Here is a 16,099-nt window from a genome sequence, read left to right on the forward strand (position 1 = left end):
ACTGCTTCTAGTAATGTAGGAAAAATTTAGTAAGCTTCCCAACAACCAAATGCAAAAACTTATTTAAATGTATTTGATAAAATTTAATTCACTGCTAACAAACAATTCAACTTGTCACATATGTTGATAACAAGGAAAGTGCCCCCATTTGGCATTCTGTCACTTTTGGAGAAAATGTGGCACCATCTAGTGGCTTAGTGAAGAAGAAAATCAACTAGTTTTAAGCCTGTGCCATAAGTTTAAAGTTTGATTTTCTCTGAGCTAAAATAAAAAATATAAGGGTGACCGTTCAGATCTATTAATGGGGAAGTCAAACCAGATCTTAATATGTTTTATGCACCCCCAGTAGCCTAAAGATGATATTCTGGTTAAAATTTTGTGGAATACAAATGAAGCAAAAAAAAAAGATCTGTCTAGAGATTGGCTTGCTGTATAGACTTTTTGTCAGGAAAAAATACTTTTCTGTGTTGTTGACAATGGACGTGCGCTTATAGTTATTTCTGAGCCCATCAACAAGCAGTCCGGAACTCCACAAATTGGTCAATTGGTCATTTAAATAGCGCAGAACACCTTCACAACCTCCCCATGTTTCATCAATTGGGTGCACTATTTTGTGTTTGTTTGCCATCTCGCGTCTTTTCTCATTGTTGACTTTGAATTTTATACTGTGTTTTGTTTAAGTATTGGAGTATTTGTCTGTCTGCACCTACACACGTCTTCAGTTGCTAAAAAAATTATCCTGGGTTATACTGGCAGGTGCTGGCAAGTAGACTGACAAAATAGTGTCAGTGTTAATCAGTGAAGGATGAAAGCAACTTCCCTAAAATTACATTCAATGACATTTGAATGAAAACAATTTGTTTACTTATAGGATTAGAATACAATATTTTGACTTTCACAAATTTGGCTGCAATGTGCCTCAAACTCCACACAGGCTAACAGCAGCTCATACCGTAGCTGGCACCGAATGACCCCCGGCCTCCTCTGAAAATACTTTCGTCACAATGAGTGTCGGTCAAGCCCCCCGTCCCGCACACAAGCTGACCACTTGTGCCTTTTCATCACATGGGCCCCCTTTGCCTGTCCGCTGGTTAATAACGGAGGCCGGCCGCGTCACTCGCATAGGCTGCAGAGCACTCGCGGTGATGTTAAGCCGGTGTACATGTCTTATCACATGAGGGGCCGAGCGAGTCATGCATCTGTCTCAGCTTGGGAGTAGAGGTCGACACTGGGTGGAAACGCAGTGTGTCGCTTCATGTCACAGCTTTAATTTGGAGCCTTGCTGCACCTCTTAAAGGTTCGTCTGCTTCTTCCATAAACTTGTAGCTCCAAGTGTGGTGGATTGAATGAAGTGTTGCATGCTGAACTATGCCGGATAACACCAGCAAGGCAGGACATGCGGCTGGCTGTGATGCTTTATCGTGTGTGGATATGGGAGGGTGTGTGAAGCATGTTTCCTCAGGCTCGCCGGAGGACTTTTCTGGGTTTGGACGGAGATTCTAACACTAATTTGTTATTTCCTCCGGTGAGGATGCGTCGACTGATCCATGTTGGAATTTTGTTATGATTGTGCAGCTGTCTGTTTTGGTCCTGGAAGGGATTGCCAGGAAACAGATGTTAATTTTTTTCCAAAAATTAATACTATTGGCCAATCCCTACTTGTGTGTTTTATTTTTGCAAATGATTGACCTTTGATGATGCAATTTTAATGGTTTGGTCTTTTGGGCTCCTGAAGAATCTCTTTGGTGGTATAAGGATTCTGCCCGAATTATGGCAAGCAAGATTGATTTTGTGATTAGTTGGTTGACATGGCTGGGCATCACAATGAGCGTAAAATACTTTGATCAAGCAATAATCCTCATGAATTCTTTTAATAAATTTTCAATGAGTTGTTTTTGCTTAGATGTTTTTATCAGGATACCATTACCTGAGACCAGGCTACATATTTTTTTTTATTAATTTTGCCAAAGGAAAAGACATATCTAACTAAATGAAAAAATGTGACGTGAAATCACAAATTTTGTTTTTAAGTTATCGTGAACATTCAAGTGTTTGGTTTATTAGCGTTATAAGATTCCATATGGTGTAATGAATAATATCAACTACTTCACTGTGAATTTACCAGAGTTTTAGATAAACATTGTGAAGTTCAAAGTGCTCTTGTCATATATCCTTTTGTGTGTTCCATGACAATGGTGAACCTCCAATTTATTTGTACGGAGCATGTTTTACCAGAAATCATGAAATAGAAAGAGATAAAATAGAAATCATGTCAAATGAAAAACGTATTAGTTATAAAGCAAAGTCACATTTGAAAATTCTTTGCTGTCGAACAAGAAATAATTAAAAAAAAATACTAAGCATTTATAAGTTTCATACTAGTGTAGAGAGATGTTAACGGTAGCAAAGGTTGATGTTACTGGGCAAATGCACAGAAGGAGGAATAGGTAAGTCTCATTACATTAACACTTAAAATAAGTGACTTTTTCCTCATGCCATTCTTATTTCATTGTATACATTGACCTTTTCTTTATCCAAATTATGCTCAGCAGCCAATGCATAGACTCGTGCAGCGCTTTCTGACATCGCATTAAGTTGTATTTGAGCTTCTCTGGTCATTACACTTTTCCATTTAGACAGCCCAGGTACCCACACGTATGTAGTAATATCATGGAAAAGCCAAAAAAAAAAAGCTTTACAAACTCGCGTATCAATTAAATGCTCCCATGACGTTTCAGGTGGCTTAAAGCTTTCAGCATATCAATATGGAAATAGATTGTATGCAATCAGTATAGTGAGCATTCTTTCAAAATGGATGTGGAATTTCTAAAATTCAGCATCAATAAATTGTTGTAAAAGGACATTTTCAGTGTTCCAGCTGACTGGTCTATTAAGGACACTGTGCTGTGATGGAAGGGGGCAACTCTTGTATTTATAGCTTCAGAGTCATAGGCTGGGATGGTGTAAGGGTATCACGCTCCATCAACATGCATGTTAACTTACGAGTGTTTACGGTCCACTACGTGACTAGTTATTGCCTATTGTTCAAAATAAAATCACTTGTCATAATTCCACTCTATGTATTTACAATAGATATGATATTTCACATCTCAAAAACATCTTCAGGTAGTTTAAACTGAATGATGTCACTTTGTTTGCAGTGTATGCTAGAGAATGACCATTTGATGGCAGGGATGGTGGTAGATATTTTTTTCTAAGGCTATTAGTCTAAAACCTCTTTAGTATGATGGGGCAACAGTGGGTTCAAGGTTACTGTTGTCCACAACTTAACAGATGATGTGATGGATAGTTCAGACGACTAATTTTAGATAGAATGGGAGAGCATTTGTTTGAAAACAAAATGACAAAGCGGTCAAAGTGGGTCATGATAATCGTAGACAACTTGTTCCTAAGCACTTCACTTCACTTACAGTACTTCTATGCCGCATAAAGGAAGCTCGGAATGAACAACATGTCATCAGTCATCACTTTGACTGACTTATGAAAGAAAAACTTTCCTTATTAAAAAAAAAAAAAAATGTGACCAAGTTTAATGCCCTTTTTATTTATGGTAGAATTTTGAAGTATCATCATAATAAGTTATACGTTGTCCCTGCCATTAAATGATTTTTTTTTCATAGTTGTTTAATACGTTAAAGTGGTCACAACCGCTGGTGCATAAGCAGAATCTAATAAAAACCTGTAGCATTCTGAGAATGTAGCTTGGTTTTGATTGACAGATTTTTTTGTAATATATATAGCTCGCAGTGGTTAAGATCTGTTGTCACGACATACTGAAAGAAGTTTCCTATTTGTCAATTTAACCATAATGGTAATAAATACCTCAATAACCGTGTCTGTCGAATCTCAGGATTATTATTTCTATTCGGGCAGAATTTTTGTATTTATACTGCGGAGGTATGTGTTATTGTGGTCAATACGTGTATGGAACAGATTACTAGAAAATGTTTGCTGTTTCTCTGTAGAATAAGTCTAATTGCCTTCCCTCTGCCATCAGTGCAGTGCCAGTGGACAGTGCGGACAAGAAGGGCCCTAAGGTGGGAAGCCAGCTGTCTGGCAGTTTGCAATTTGGGGCCCAGCAGCAGAACCAGCAACTCCTCCTGACCCCAGCCAGCCTCCAGCTTGCTCAGCTCCAGGCCCAGCTTACCCTCCAACGCCTCAAGCTGGCTCACGGAGGCAATACAGCCACCGCGGCCACTGTTCTCAATCAGGTTCTTTCCAATGTTGCCATGGCACAGCCCCTCTTCAATCAAATGCGGAACCCCCAAGTTGGCTTCCCAACAGGGGTGCTTGGTTATCCGACTTCAAATCCAGCCTTGGGGGTTGGAGGATTCAACCAGAATCTAGGGAATGTGAGACTGAACCATCATGGTGGGGGACCCATCGTAGGCCAACATGGTGTGGAGTTTGGTATAAAATCCGGGCCCACGTATCCCTCTGACATCGACAGGCGTCTTCAATACAACGTGGGAGCGACGTCGACGGCATCAGCCCCTGCTACCGATGGACATTATTCCGTGGTCAACACTCAAGCAAAACTCAACAATGTTGGGTTCAAACAAGACTTCTATGGACAGGATATCTCCAGCCAACAAGCTGGATTCAACATTGCTGATCAGAACATGAATCTGTACAACCGCACTGGACAGACAGAGCAATGGGACGGGTCAACAAACGCTAAGAACACCGTGAATGCGCCGTTGGTCTCTGATGCCACCAATATTTGGACAGCAGCTGGGCAGGCAGTGCGATCCAGAAATCAACTGTATAACCCAGAGGAGCCCACTTCTGACCACAAATTCAAGGGCAATAGCGAGGGATCGTCTTTTGTCCCTGACGGCTTGCAGGGTTTTGGGAGTTACCAACCGCTCCATGGAAGCGAGGAAACTTTGTGTACGGGTACTAGGACACTTCAGCCGTACCAAGTTAATGACTACCATGCTGTCACACCCACTCAACTGCCACATCAGTGCAGCATCTGTGACAAGAAAGTCTACAACCTCAAGGTGAGTCAGTTGTTTGGTGAAAAGAAAGAAATACACAATTTCATGATATATTATCATTATTATTAATCAGATTGAAGTCATGCTAAGTTGCAATTCTTAATCAAATCAAGTTTTGAGCAAATCCCAAATTACTGTGGCAAAAATTAAGCAAATTGACTTACTCAGTCACAACATAGAAAGTATTTGAATATTAGCCAGTCTGCACACAGTATCTGCACATATGTACTTTATTACGAGACTGTACAGTTTATTACTGCATTTCTTCTCAATTAAACACATACCAGACGTGAAGCTTAGCTCATGTAGCCCGTGATTTTTATAGTCACTGATTAGTCTCTTAGGTTTAACCTAGCATGTTATGTCCCCTTTTTCAAATTTTATCAAAACCAAAGCTTTTTTCAAATGTAATCATCTCTGATGCTCCCTCAGTGATACTTGCTTCACATGCTGGCCTCTGCACTCCACTTACTGAGCGTTTCCAGCTCTGTGCACAGTACACATAATAACCAATTTCAAAAACAATTTTTGTCAAAAAGATTTGTCAAGTCATGGAATTCAACAAGTCAAGTCCAGTTTCAAGTCCTTCATAAATTCGAGACAAGAAATTGACAAGTTCTAAAATTGGTACAATCACAAATCAATTCCATACAAGTGATTAAGTTAATCGTTTTTTTACACAGATACACGTGCAAATGGGCTCATCACCTACAGCTCTGAATTAGTACACAAGAGGGAAAGCTTCGATGAGGTGTTCATGCATGTCAACTTGGGTGTGTGTTTTCAGGACTGGGAGCAACATGTAAAGGGAAAACTACATCTGCAGAACCGAACGCTGTACAATAACGAAGGGTGAGTGTTCAAATCAGCGCAAATTTTTAAAGTAGTCCCGTAATAACATACAGCATACTGTTGCCACCAAGCAGACCCACTTACTCTAGGTTCCCTTGTCAGTGATTGCCCAAAATTTACTTTAGTCAATTTTCATTCATTCTAGAACAGATTTTTTATTATTTTTATTTGCTACTACATTCAGCTGTCTTGGTGTTTCCATAAAAGTGTGCACTGTCATAAGATACGAGGGCAGTGGGCAGCTAAAACGAGCCGTGTGCTTGATTGTTCCAGCTCAGCAGTGGTATCAGCCGGAGCTGCTCACTACACGCTCGGTAGGCCCGCTGATGGTGCTCTCGGTGGAGGAGACTCAATGAGCTCCACTGCTGCAGGTCAAGGTAAGTTATTCCCGAACATGGTCTACACAAGTGAGTCTGTCGGTGTGCAGTTTTTCAAATGGTGACAATATGTAAATGAGAGTGGCTGATGGGGCTGAGAGAGTGAGGTAACACACTATAATTAGATAGGTGTCAAGATTTAAAAATATGGTCCAATCTTCTCCCATTACATGCTTTATATATGATATTGTATGAATATTGAGTGTGGCAAAAATAACATAAAAGCAACTTTATCATATAATTTGATAATCAATTGCTTGCCAATTAATACATTTTTTTTTTTACACCTCTTTATACAACCATCTTCAATGGTTTCATATCACTTCTGTAACACTTGCCCACTCTACAAATTGGAAATTGTTTCCACAGATGTTTCCTCAGGAGTCAACACCTCATACTTGCCAGCTGCAGCCATGACGAATTACCCTTTGACCAGCACGGGATTTACGTCACACCAGCCAGAGTCAAAGGTCTGACATATATGTGGCCTTTTTTTTCCCATTCAAGTATTGTACCCCTAGAAATAAAAAAAATAGGCTACTGAAGGTTACAACAAAACAGCAGCTGTCATCTTATTTACAACTAGACACGCTCATAGTCACTCATAACCAGGTTTCAGTTCTATCACTATAAATGTACAGTATATTTTGTCTCTTTATAGGTTAAAAAAAAATTGCAGGAAAAATCTAAATAACCTATCAGAATGGAGGACTTGAAAAATCTGAGATAAATACAGGGGGCTGTACATACAAGTCCATTTTCATACTGGCATATAATTCTTTGTATTAAAGTTTCATGTTGTCCCCCTTCACCGAGGATGGTGTCTTCAAGAAACTAGAAACACAAAAACAATAAACACAGGATTATAGTTGTTTGTACTGTTATTAGCACTGCAGTACAGGCCAAACAACCTCCAGGCAGCTGTGTCAAGCTACACATGGAGTAGAACCCAGTAAAGTGATCCAGGGGATCAGCAGGGGAAGGCTTGTGGAACGTTGGCAGGAACTGTTAAAGTAAGCGGACCTACTCCCCTCGACCATCAAACATGAATACTGCTTTGTACAGGCGAATAAACATGTCCTCTGAGTCCTGTCAATCAGTACCATGTCGAATAGTTGTATACCTTTATTTGGCCCGAGTTGAATATATTTATATATTCAACAATGGTGCATGTGCCTGAGCAAATTCAGAATTCAGTCAAGTTTATTTATATAGCCCTAAATAAAAAAATGGCTCTGCGGACCACCCCATATCACTCTGTATTAACTTTAGTGACAGTCCACAGAGTAAAAATAAGTTAATGCTGAATTATAGATGTAAGTCTGTTTAAAAGTCTGTGTACTTTATGGAACTTCTTGTATGTATTCTTCATATTTTGGGCCATCTTAATTTGTGTATGTTTTTATCCAAAGGGCTTTCATTTACTGTTCGTCGCCTTAGTCACCCTCAGCAGGGATCTCATTGCTGCGGTCAAATCACCTGAATTTACACAAGCACACAATATTTGCAGGTCAAACGCCAGCAAAGTGCAGAGTGCAACGCCCAAGCCTCTTCTTCTCTCAAACATTTAGAGAACATTAACAGTCTATAATGGGATCTGTTTATTGAGCCCAGTGTATATTGACCTTTATGTGCTCTGATGGTGGCACTGGTACTGGCCGAGAGTTATTGACAGAATTAGCGCTCATGTACTTTTCAAACTGCCAAAATCAACTTGCTGGCCAGAAACCGTTAAGTTGTCACCATGATGCAGACTGCCCACAGTTTGTGGCCCAAAAATGTAGACTTTAAATTAAAGTGTGTGTGTGTGCGCATGTGTGTGTTTATGTATATGTATACATACTGTATATTGTATGTTCATAAGAAATGTATGAATACATGATTTATATATGCTTTATATTTTATTAAATGGAAATTCAAGACATGGACCATGATAAGCACTGTAATTAAAATGGTGCCAAATATACAACACCACAAACCAGGTCGATATTACATCTGCTGCTATGTTTATGGAAATATGAGCTGTGTTTCAGTATGAAAAGAAATGTTGAAAATGCAATTAAATGGAGGGAAGTATACTTTGCAATATGAAATGTTGGAAATATCTCATGACAGTGAGATGACAAGCGGATACGTTTGAATGTGCTAAACTTTAATTATACTGCTACGGTTCTGCAGTTGCTAATAATAGACAGGGCTGAATCAAAGACATTCTGTGTGATCGTGTTGCCTTGATGCAGAATAGTTTCCTGCTAGAATCTCTGCCAGAGTGTTGGATTCTACTGACAAATCATATGTATAAAAGATTTTATAATACAACTATAATTACTATGATTCCTTTTCTGCTGTGATTGACAAGGACTATTTACATGGTTATGTGTCTAAGGTCAGTTTGGAACACCTGCTTAGATTACCAATTATGGTAACTTCACACTCTCTGGAGGCCCTTGGGGAAATTCTATTACACTCTTAGAAGAAATGTCAGAGTCAGGCTCTCCGCAACTGTGTCACGCCCCCGGGCAGTTGGAGTTTCATGACCTTGCTCAAAGGCAACATGTCCCATTTGCCAAGTCAAAGACAAAGCCACTGCTGCCAATCTTTTCATTTTCTCAGTTTATGATGTTTTTCTTCTCATATTTACAGACGTTTCCCCCAAGAAAGGCCACCACGGGACGTGTTGTTCACATCTGCAACCTCCCTGAAGGCAGTTGTACCGAAAATGATGTCATCAATCTGGGACTGCCTTTTGGCAAAGTTACCAATTACATCCTGATGCGCTCAACTCATCAGGTATAACTGAATATTTTTTTGTCAAGAATATTTTTTTAAATTATTGATATAGGCTAAGTAATTGCACATGCTACTCCAGGTTGCATACGTAGTAGACTCCGCAATTTACACTATATAAACAGACTTTGCGTGTGACAATCTCATCCTAGCGAGTCAATTTGTACTTCTGCAATGTTAAATATTGATTTTATCAGAACGAAGGGAGTGAGCCAGGAGTCGACTCGTTCCATCCCACAATGGTGTACAACAGCTGGAACCTATCCCAGCTCTCTTTGGGTGAGAGGCAGGGCACCTGAACTGGTTGCAGGGCACAAATAGACAAAGAACCATTTACGTGTACCGAAAATTTAGAGTCTACAGTGAACCCACCATGCATGTTTTTGGAATGTGGGAGAAAACCAGAGTGCATTTGAATATGAAAAATATTACGTGTTATTAGTTTTTATTCTCTCTTCAATCAGGCGTTTCTGGAGATGGCCTATATCGAGGCAGCTCAAGCCATGGTTCAGTACTACCAACTGACTCCAGCTATGATAAACAATCAGAAACTTCTGATTCGAATGTCTAAAAGGTACCAGGAGCTACAACTAAAGGTAAGACTCAAGTTAAATGTGTATGAATTGTGTTCAAAGGTAAAAAAAAAAGGATACAATTAAATTTAATAGTTGCCATTGTATTATATTTTTATAGAAACCGGGTAAAGATGTTCAGGCAATCATCCAAGATATTGCTTCTCATTGGGAAAGAGATGAAGTGCAAAAACTTGAGCGGTAAGGAAATGTTTCACTTTTCTGCATCATGAAAAACATCACAGTTTGAAATACAATTTGATTCGTCACAGTAAAAGTTTGCTAGCCTTTTGGGTAAAAGTACCCTTGTAGATGACAGTGGCAAATTTAGTACATAATGTAAAAAAAAAGACAAATTAAATTAAAATATATATGGTGGTTGGTTGATTCATGTAACTTACCTTTCTCCAGCTACATGCCAGACAGAGCTCGCTCCCGCAGCCCCGTCAGAAACTCCCTCAGCCCTCAATCACACAGTCCCAGTTTCACATCATGTAGCTCAGCCCACAGCCCCCAGGCGGCCCCCTGCAGGGGTCCGGAGCGAGGCACCAATGGCCTGGGCCCACACCAAGGATCTTGGGATTGGTCTTCACACTATAGACGAGCTGAGGACGACATGGAGAGGGATGAACCCTCCAGACGGAACGGATGCAGCATTGACAGCGACCGCCCCAACGAACGACCACCGGACCGCCGGAAAGTCTATGGGAAACCCTCGGATTATGTCGTCTCCAGGTCTGCAGATGATCGAGGATTTGATAAAGGGATGACCGGAAACAGAGACTTCCCTAGAGGCAGTCCTCAAGGCAAGTCCTTCAACTCCTACCGGAGCATGGAGGAAAGCTTCTACATGAAGTCGGATAAGGTGACCAGATCTTCATACCAAAGACACGATAGCAAGTCAAGGAGGAGGAATGGCAGTGACCACAGCAGGCATTCGAGGCATCTGGAGAGCGAGGTGATTGATGAGCCACCTCGTAGAACTCCAGAAGATAAGAAGCTGCGTTCACCCAGCAGGGGGAGGAGTAGGAAGCCAAACAAGAGGTGCACCCCTACTGAGAAACATGACAGCCCCACTACAAATACTGTGAGTAACAAATACATTTAGATTACAGTGAACCACAGTTTATATTTGGGAATAAGTTCCAGACCCCCAATATCTAAAATCCCTGGCATAGAGAGACCACATTAAAATAATTAATTCAATAAATAAATAAATACACTTTTACCCCACACTTAAAACACATAAACTGTCAAAGTATGCCTTAGCCTTTGTTTTCACTCTTCGGTCTCTAGTCGAAATACCAAAGCTTGCTGTTTGTCAGTTACTTGTTGAAACTCAGGTAAAATTGACACTGACAACAAAAGAGGATGAATATCATATCTTTAAACATCAAATTTTTCAACTACACTATAATGTATTTACCTGCGGGCTCACTTGATTAGAAAAAGCATTTGTGGCTAAAGCAAAACGGTGGCAGGGTTTTTATTTTCTGTACCTGGATTTGCCATCTCTGCTGGAGTTGAGGCTGGTTGCCAATTTGGACAGCTGTCAATTTAATATAATATTCTGAGAGAACACCAATGGCGGCTGAATGGCTCAGAGGGTGGTCTGTTGACTTTAGACACAGGGATTAAGGTGTAAATCCTGGTCAGGGTGAATGGTTCACCCATGGAAAATGGGTGGGTTGTGTCAAGAAGGGCATCTGGTGTGAAAGTTGTGCCAAATATATCACGCAAGTGACTTGCTGGGGTGACCACTGACAGGGCGAAGTTGACGGTGTTTTTCTTAAAAGATATTGGTGATAAAATTTGAATTATTTTTAACCACAGCTATACTGATAACCTGGTAACCAATATCTTGGAAGCTTGAAGTCATCAGTATGGATACTTTTTAGTTGTTGGATCAAAATCTTGACATGCTGGTATGGCACACAGGTCTAAATCAGAACAACAATTACTCAAAAATCTGCAACACAGTAAAACAGGGGCATGAGTAAGAGGGGAACACTGCAGCTGAACGTACTTTTTATGCGAATTCACTTTCCTTTGTAGGATGGCCAATCAAAAGAACATGTGTCACCTCAGCGCAGCGACAAGTCAAAAGATGTTGCTGAATGTTTTAATCACAAGGACACTGTAAGTAACAAGAAGACAAAAAAGGAAGCAACATCTGCAAACATGCTCAGCTGTGTATTCATTTTTTTTCTTGCAAGGAGAAGAACTTGGGAAATGAAGAAAACACTGATGACGACTGCTGCTATCCCAAGAACATGGAAGAATTTCTTACAGTTGATGAAGTGGGAGAAGATGACGATTTCATTATTGAGCCAGACCTTCCTGAGCTGGAAGAGGATGCGACCTGTCCTGAAGAGTCTGCAGAGGAACAAACGCAAACAACAAAGGGGACTTCACTGTCACCTTCACTCCCTTTGGAAGATGAGGAGCAGGAGATTAACAAATCCATCCAGGAACAGACATGTGAGGAAGCTGAAGTCCTAGAAACATCTACAACTGAGAAAGAAGTTCCAAATGAGACAAGTTTAGAAGAAGCTATAAAGAGTTCTGTTACTTCTGAGCCACCGATTGTGAACCTAATTGAACTTCCCAATGAGGAGTTGAAGCCAGCACTGGAGGAGACGAGTACAGAAGACAAAGTTTCTGACAGTGGGCCCTTAGAGGAAAAGCCGATAAAAAATCACATTCAAATATCAGATGACTGCAAGGTCCAGGATGTAGTCCAGGTCACTGAGGCCAGTTCCAATGTCACTCAACACAATGACAGCATTCTTAAAAAAGGTACTTTACACCAGATACAATATGATATGATATTATATGATGTTGATATAGATGCTTTTTACTCATTGCCAAAAAAATACATACAAAATTTCACCAATCATAAATGACATAGGTTAGGTTCATCAACAGGTATTTTAATTCTGAAATGGCATAGCTATGCATTACAACACATGGTAAAATCCAAAGTGTGCAAGTTTTTTATAGGCCAAACTTAAGAAAAATGAAAATATCACAAAAAAAACGATGTACAAGAAAAAAAGTAAAGATATTCCTAAATCGGTTTCAAAATTACATTACGGTGCACACAACACCATCTCTGATTACCAGTATAATCATTGAGACCAACTGATCATAAAAATGTAAAATGATCACAAATAAATACATGTTAATTCTTTTTATAAATTGTATCCACCTTCTATTATTTTCAAATAATCTTTTTGCAGATATTGAAGCGCCCTCATCATCTAATGAACAGGAAAAGGTTGTCATTGAACACATCATCCCTTTAGGTAAGCAAGATCATTTTTGTACTACACTTCTGTTGCAGTGAGATGGGAATGCAACAAATCATTTTGGTTCCCCAGTTATACCCAAAATAGAAAATGGTCATTTATAACTTTTTATAGCTTATCATTCTAACAGCCTAAGGATCTCAGATATTAGTGTCTGCTGTCTTAGTGTGAACGTTAAAGCGTTATCATGTACACTGCTAATAACGGCACTGACAACCTGTTGCATTAGCACTCTAATTGACGGGAATTGGCTGGCCACTTGCTGACCTATTTCCGTGATCTGCTTGTGAACTGCACCCCAGAGAGATGAGTATTTATATTATTATTAGCACTGGAATGGCACGGCCCAGCACATGCTGCATAGGGACTTACATAAGCCGCCTCTGCTGCGTGGCAACAATAGATCACAGACACGAGAGCTGTCTGCCATGAGTAATGGGGTTATTTTAGTTGGATGATGCCTCGACAATTTGTGTTTGTATCCAGTACAACCTCTGCACAACTCGAATTTGTTTTTCCCAAACCCAAGGCAATTTAGGATGTCACTGTGTAGGGTTGTTGTTTGTCTGCAACAAGTAACTTCAGTTTTCTAATCATTCTCACACGCGCTAAAAAAAAAAAAGCAGGATAGCCATTTCAATGTCTGACTTGTCCGTTAGTGTTAATGTGAGTTGAATCGGTTGCTTGTCTGGATGTGCTCGGCGATTGGCTGACAACCAGTCTAGGATGCACCCCGCCGTTCGCCCAACGTTGAATCCAAGTTAGAATGTCCAACCTTCAAATGTTCCTTTCAAATGTAAATGCAAAATATTGGTAGCAACTGCAACCCAGGTACTTCGCACTAAATTAGATGATGTATCCCGCAAAATGTAATTAATTTTAGTTCCGTTCAAAAAGTGAAACTCAGATATTCATTCCTTACAGAGTGAAATAATTCATGATTTTTTTTTTTCATTATTTTGATGAGTTTATAGGTAACAATTGCGATCCCTGGCCACCACGTAGCTCCGCCCCTGGAAGTGTCTAATAATAAAGTGTCTAAAAATTCTCTTTTAGACAATAAACGACATATCGCTCATTGCTTTGCAGGAGTGGAGTTCATTGAGCCGAGGACTGGTTTCTTTTGTAAACTTTGTGAGCTGTTTTACACCAGCGAGGAAACTGCAAAGATGAATCACTGCCGCAGCACTGTACACTACAGGAACCTACAGGTGTGTGCTGTCAATGTCCTTTGTCCTACAGCCGGGTGAATTATGTCGCTGTATTAATAAACAGAAATAATAATTTAACACTTTATACTTTTTCATAATTCTATACAGGCAGTTCAATATCAAATATAAAAATGATCAATTTTCTTTTCTTATCAAATTATAACAGTCAAGTCATTTGCTGCCCCAAATACTAACATGACAAACAAGTCATGTGTTCACTGTATTTGTAAATCATAAACGATAGATAATTAATCATTTATAGGTGCTTTTATCCAAAGGAAAAAAAATAAAACCATTAAAACAGTTAAGTCAACTCTGTGACATTCAATATTTATAGACACACTCAGTGCACACAGAAACACAAGTACGTATTTCATGTTCGCGTGATCCATAACTGTTGTATGTTACAATATTGACCATTCAGCAAAAAGCAGTGTCACATTTCTCTGCTAGCTGGCAGCACAGCTGACCCAAGTAAGGGGAGAAATGATTCCCGAGCACTCAATGTGTGACATTCCATGTAGAAAAATGTTCTTGACACTTGTGCTGTCTGTCAAATCTGCATGTGGTCCCTATGTTATGTATATACATTTTTAATGGTTTACATTTCTCCAGACATTAATACCCATGAGTTGAAATGATATTTCATAACAGGGCTGTTGTCTTATTTCTTTCCCAGATGAGAAGTGCAGTATATCAAAATAATATATTTCAGATTTTCTGCATCTGTACCAATTTGACTGAAACATTATAATTCACATGCTGTGCATAATAATGTTGTATTACTGTAAATATAAACATAAATAAAGACCATTACAATAAAAGAGATTAACTTACACACTACTCTGTAAACCTGTTTGAATAATTCTTTGGGTGATGTTTCCTTTCCGATTATGCAGAAATACCTGTCCCAGCTGGCACATGAGAGCCTAGAACTTGCTGAATTCTCAAGCACACAGTGACATCCCGTCCTCTTACCACAAGCAGCACAAGTGGAATTCATGGAGGCATAGAAAATACGGATACTTGCACTTGTTTTAGGATAATGGAATAATGGTCGGAAATGTTAATCATAATTGTGTTCAATTTTGTACATACTCCAATGTATAGCAAGACTATTTATTAGTTTTATTCTTTGTACACACAAAGCTAAGTGTTATTTAATTTGGATGTTGACACATTGTTTAACGAATCGACTTGCTTTCAAAATCTGATTTCCAGTTTGGACTTTGATATGTCCAACTAACGATAATAGATTGTACTATTGCAACTGCATTGTGACTTAAATAATGCCAATGAATGTTTTTACTCAGTAAAAACTGAGACAGATGCTCAGGTGAATTTTGTTTGTTGAGTTTCTAACTCAGTGTGTGCAATTTATTGATAACTGGCGTAAAGCTTTTCTTGAACTCTGGTCTTGTGTGCACGACAGTTGTCTTTCAGGTCAAATTAATTTCATGTGTAATAATGATGCAATGGCTTTGCAATCAATCTCTACTGTGTATAAACATCAATCCCTCAGTCCCAGCTTTATTAGATTAATTCAATGCCTCAACATTTTAAATATGGTATATTAAACTGGACCAGTCCAAATACAACAGTTGCTTTCAAAGCCAAATGTCTTTTCTACACAATATGAAGCCTTATCCTGAATGTTAATGTTGTTTTCTTAAATATAATTTTCATGTGAATAAATACTTTTTGGAGGGGTTTGTGTTTGTTTGTTTATTTGTTTGTTTACTTGCTTTATTAGCTTTCTTAAAGTACAAACAGGTTGTTGAGTGATTTTTAGGCTTGGATTCTTTACCTGCTGCTGCATGGTGTCATGTCTCATTCAGAGAGAGGCTACATTACATTCATAACCTGCTCATGACTTTGGACGGTATTGTTGTATAACAGCGCCCCTAAGTGTTGAGGCAGAATAGTTCAAAATTGGGTAAGAACTCATTTGAGGTACAGGGTACA

General features: G+C 39.3%; 1 protein-coding gene across 2 annotated transcripts in view; it reads left to right on the forward strand.

Moving 5' to 3' along the window:
- Positions 1–15,846, forward strand: part of rbm20 (RNA binding motif protein 20) — a 28,660-nt gene extending 12,814 nt beyond the window's left edge. The window contains exons 1-14 of one of the 2 annotated variants that reach the window (XM_088373549.1): positions 1,186–1,297; positions 4,019–5,027; positions 5,812–5,876; positions 6,150–6,253; positions 6,623–6,723; positions 8,897–9,043; positions 9,505–9,636; positions 9,734–9,813; positions 10,024–10,699; positions 11,668–11,751; positions 11,829–12,411; positions 12,855–12,920; positions 14,013–14,134; positions 15,034–15,846. In XM_088373549.1, the coding sequence (XP_088229675.1) occupies positions 4,251–5,027; positions 5,812–5,876; positions 6,150–6,253; positions 6,623–6,723; positions 8,897–9,043; positions 9,505–9,636; positions 9,734–9,813; positions 10,024–10,699; positions 11,668–11,751; positions 11,829–12,411; positions 12,855–12,920; positions 14,013–14,134; positions 15,034–15,096 (3,000 nt within the window). In that variant the 5' untranslated portion in view covers positions 1,186–1,297; positions 4,019–4,250 and the 3' untranslated portion in view covers positions 15,097–15,846. Of the gene's footprint in view, positions 1–1,185; positions 1,298–4,018; positions 5,028–5,811; positions 5,877–6,149; positions 6,254–6,622; positions 6,724–8,896; positions 9,044–9,504; positions 9,637–9,733; positions 9,814–10,023; positions 10,700–11,667; positions 11,752–11,828; positions 12,412–12,854; positions 12,921–14,012; positions 14,135–15,033 lie in introns of those variants that run through there. The other variant, XM_088373547.1, reaches the window with a different exon arrangement.
- The last annotated feature ends 253 nt before the right edge of the window (positions 15,847–16,099 follow it).

Source organism: Syngnathus floridae, chromosome 4 (genome assembly GCF_059516105.1).
Source record: "Syngnathus floridae isolate MCC-2025c chromosome 4, RoL_Sflo_1.0, whole genome shotgun sequence".
Classification (NCBI taxonomy): domain Eukaryota; kingdom Metazoa; phylum Chordata; class Actinopteri; order Syngnathiformes; family Syngnathidae; genus Syngnathus; species Syngnathus floridae.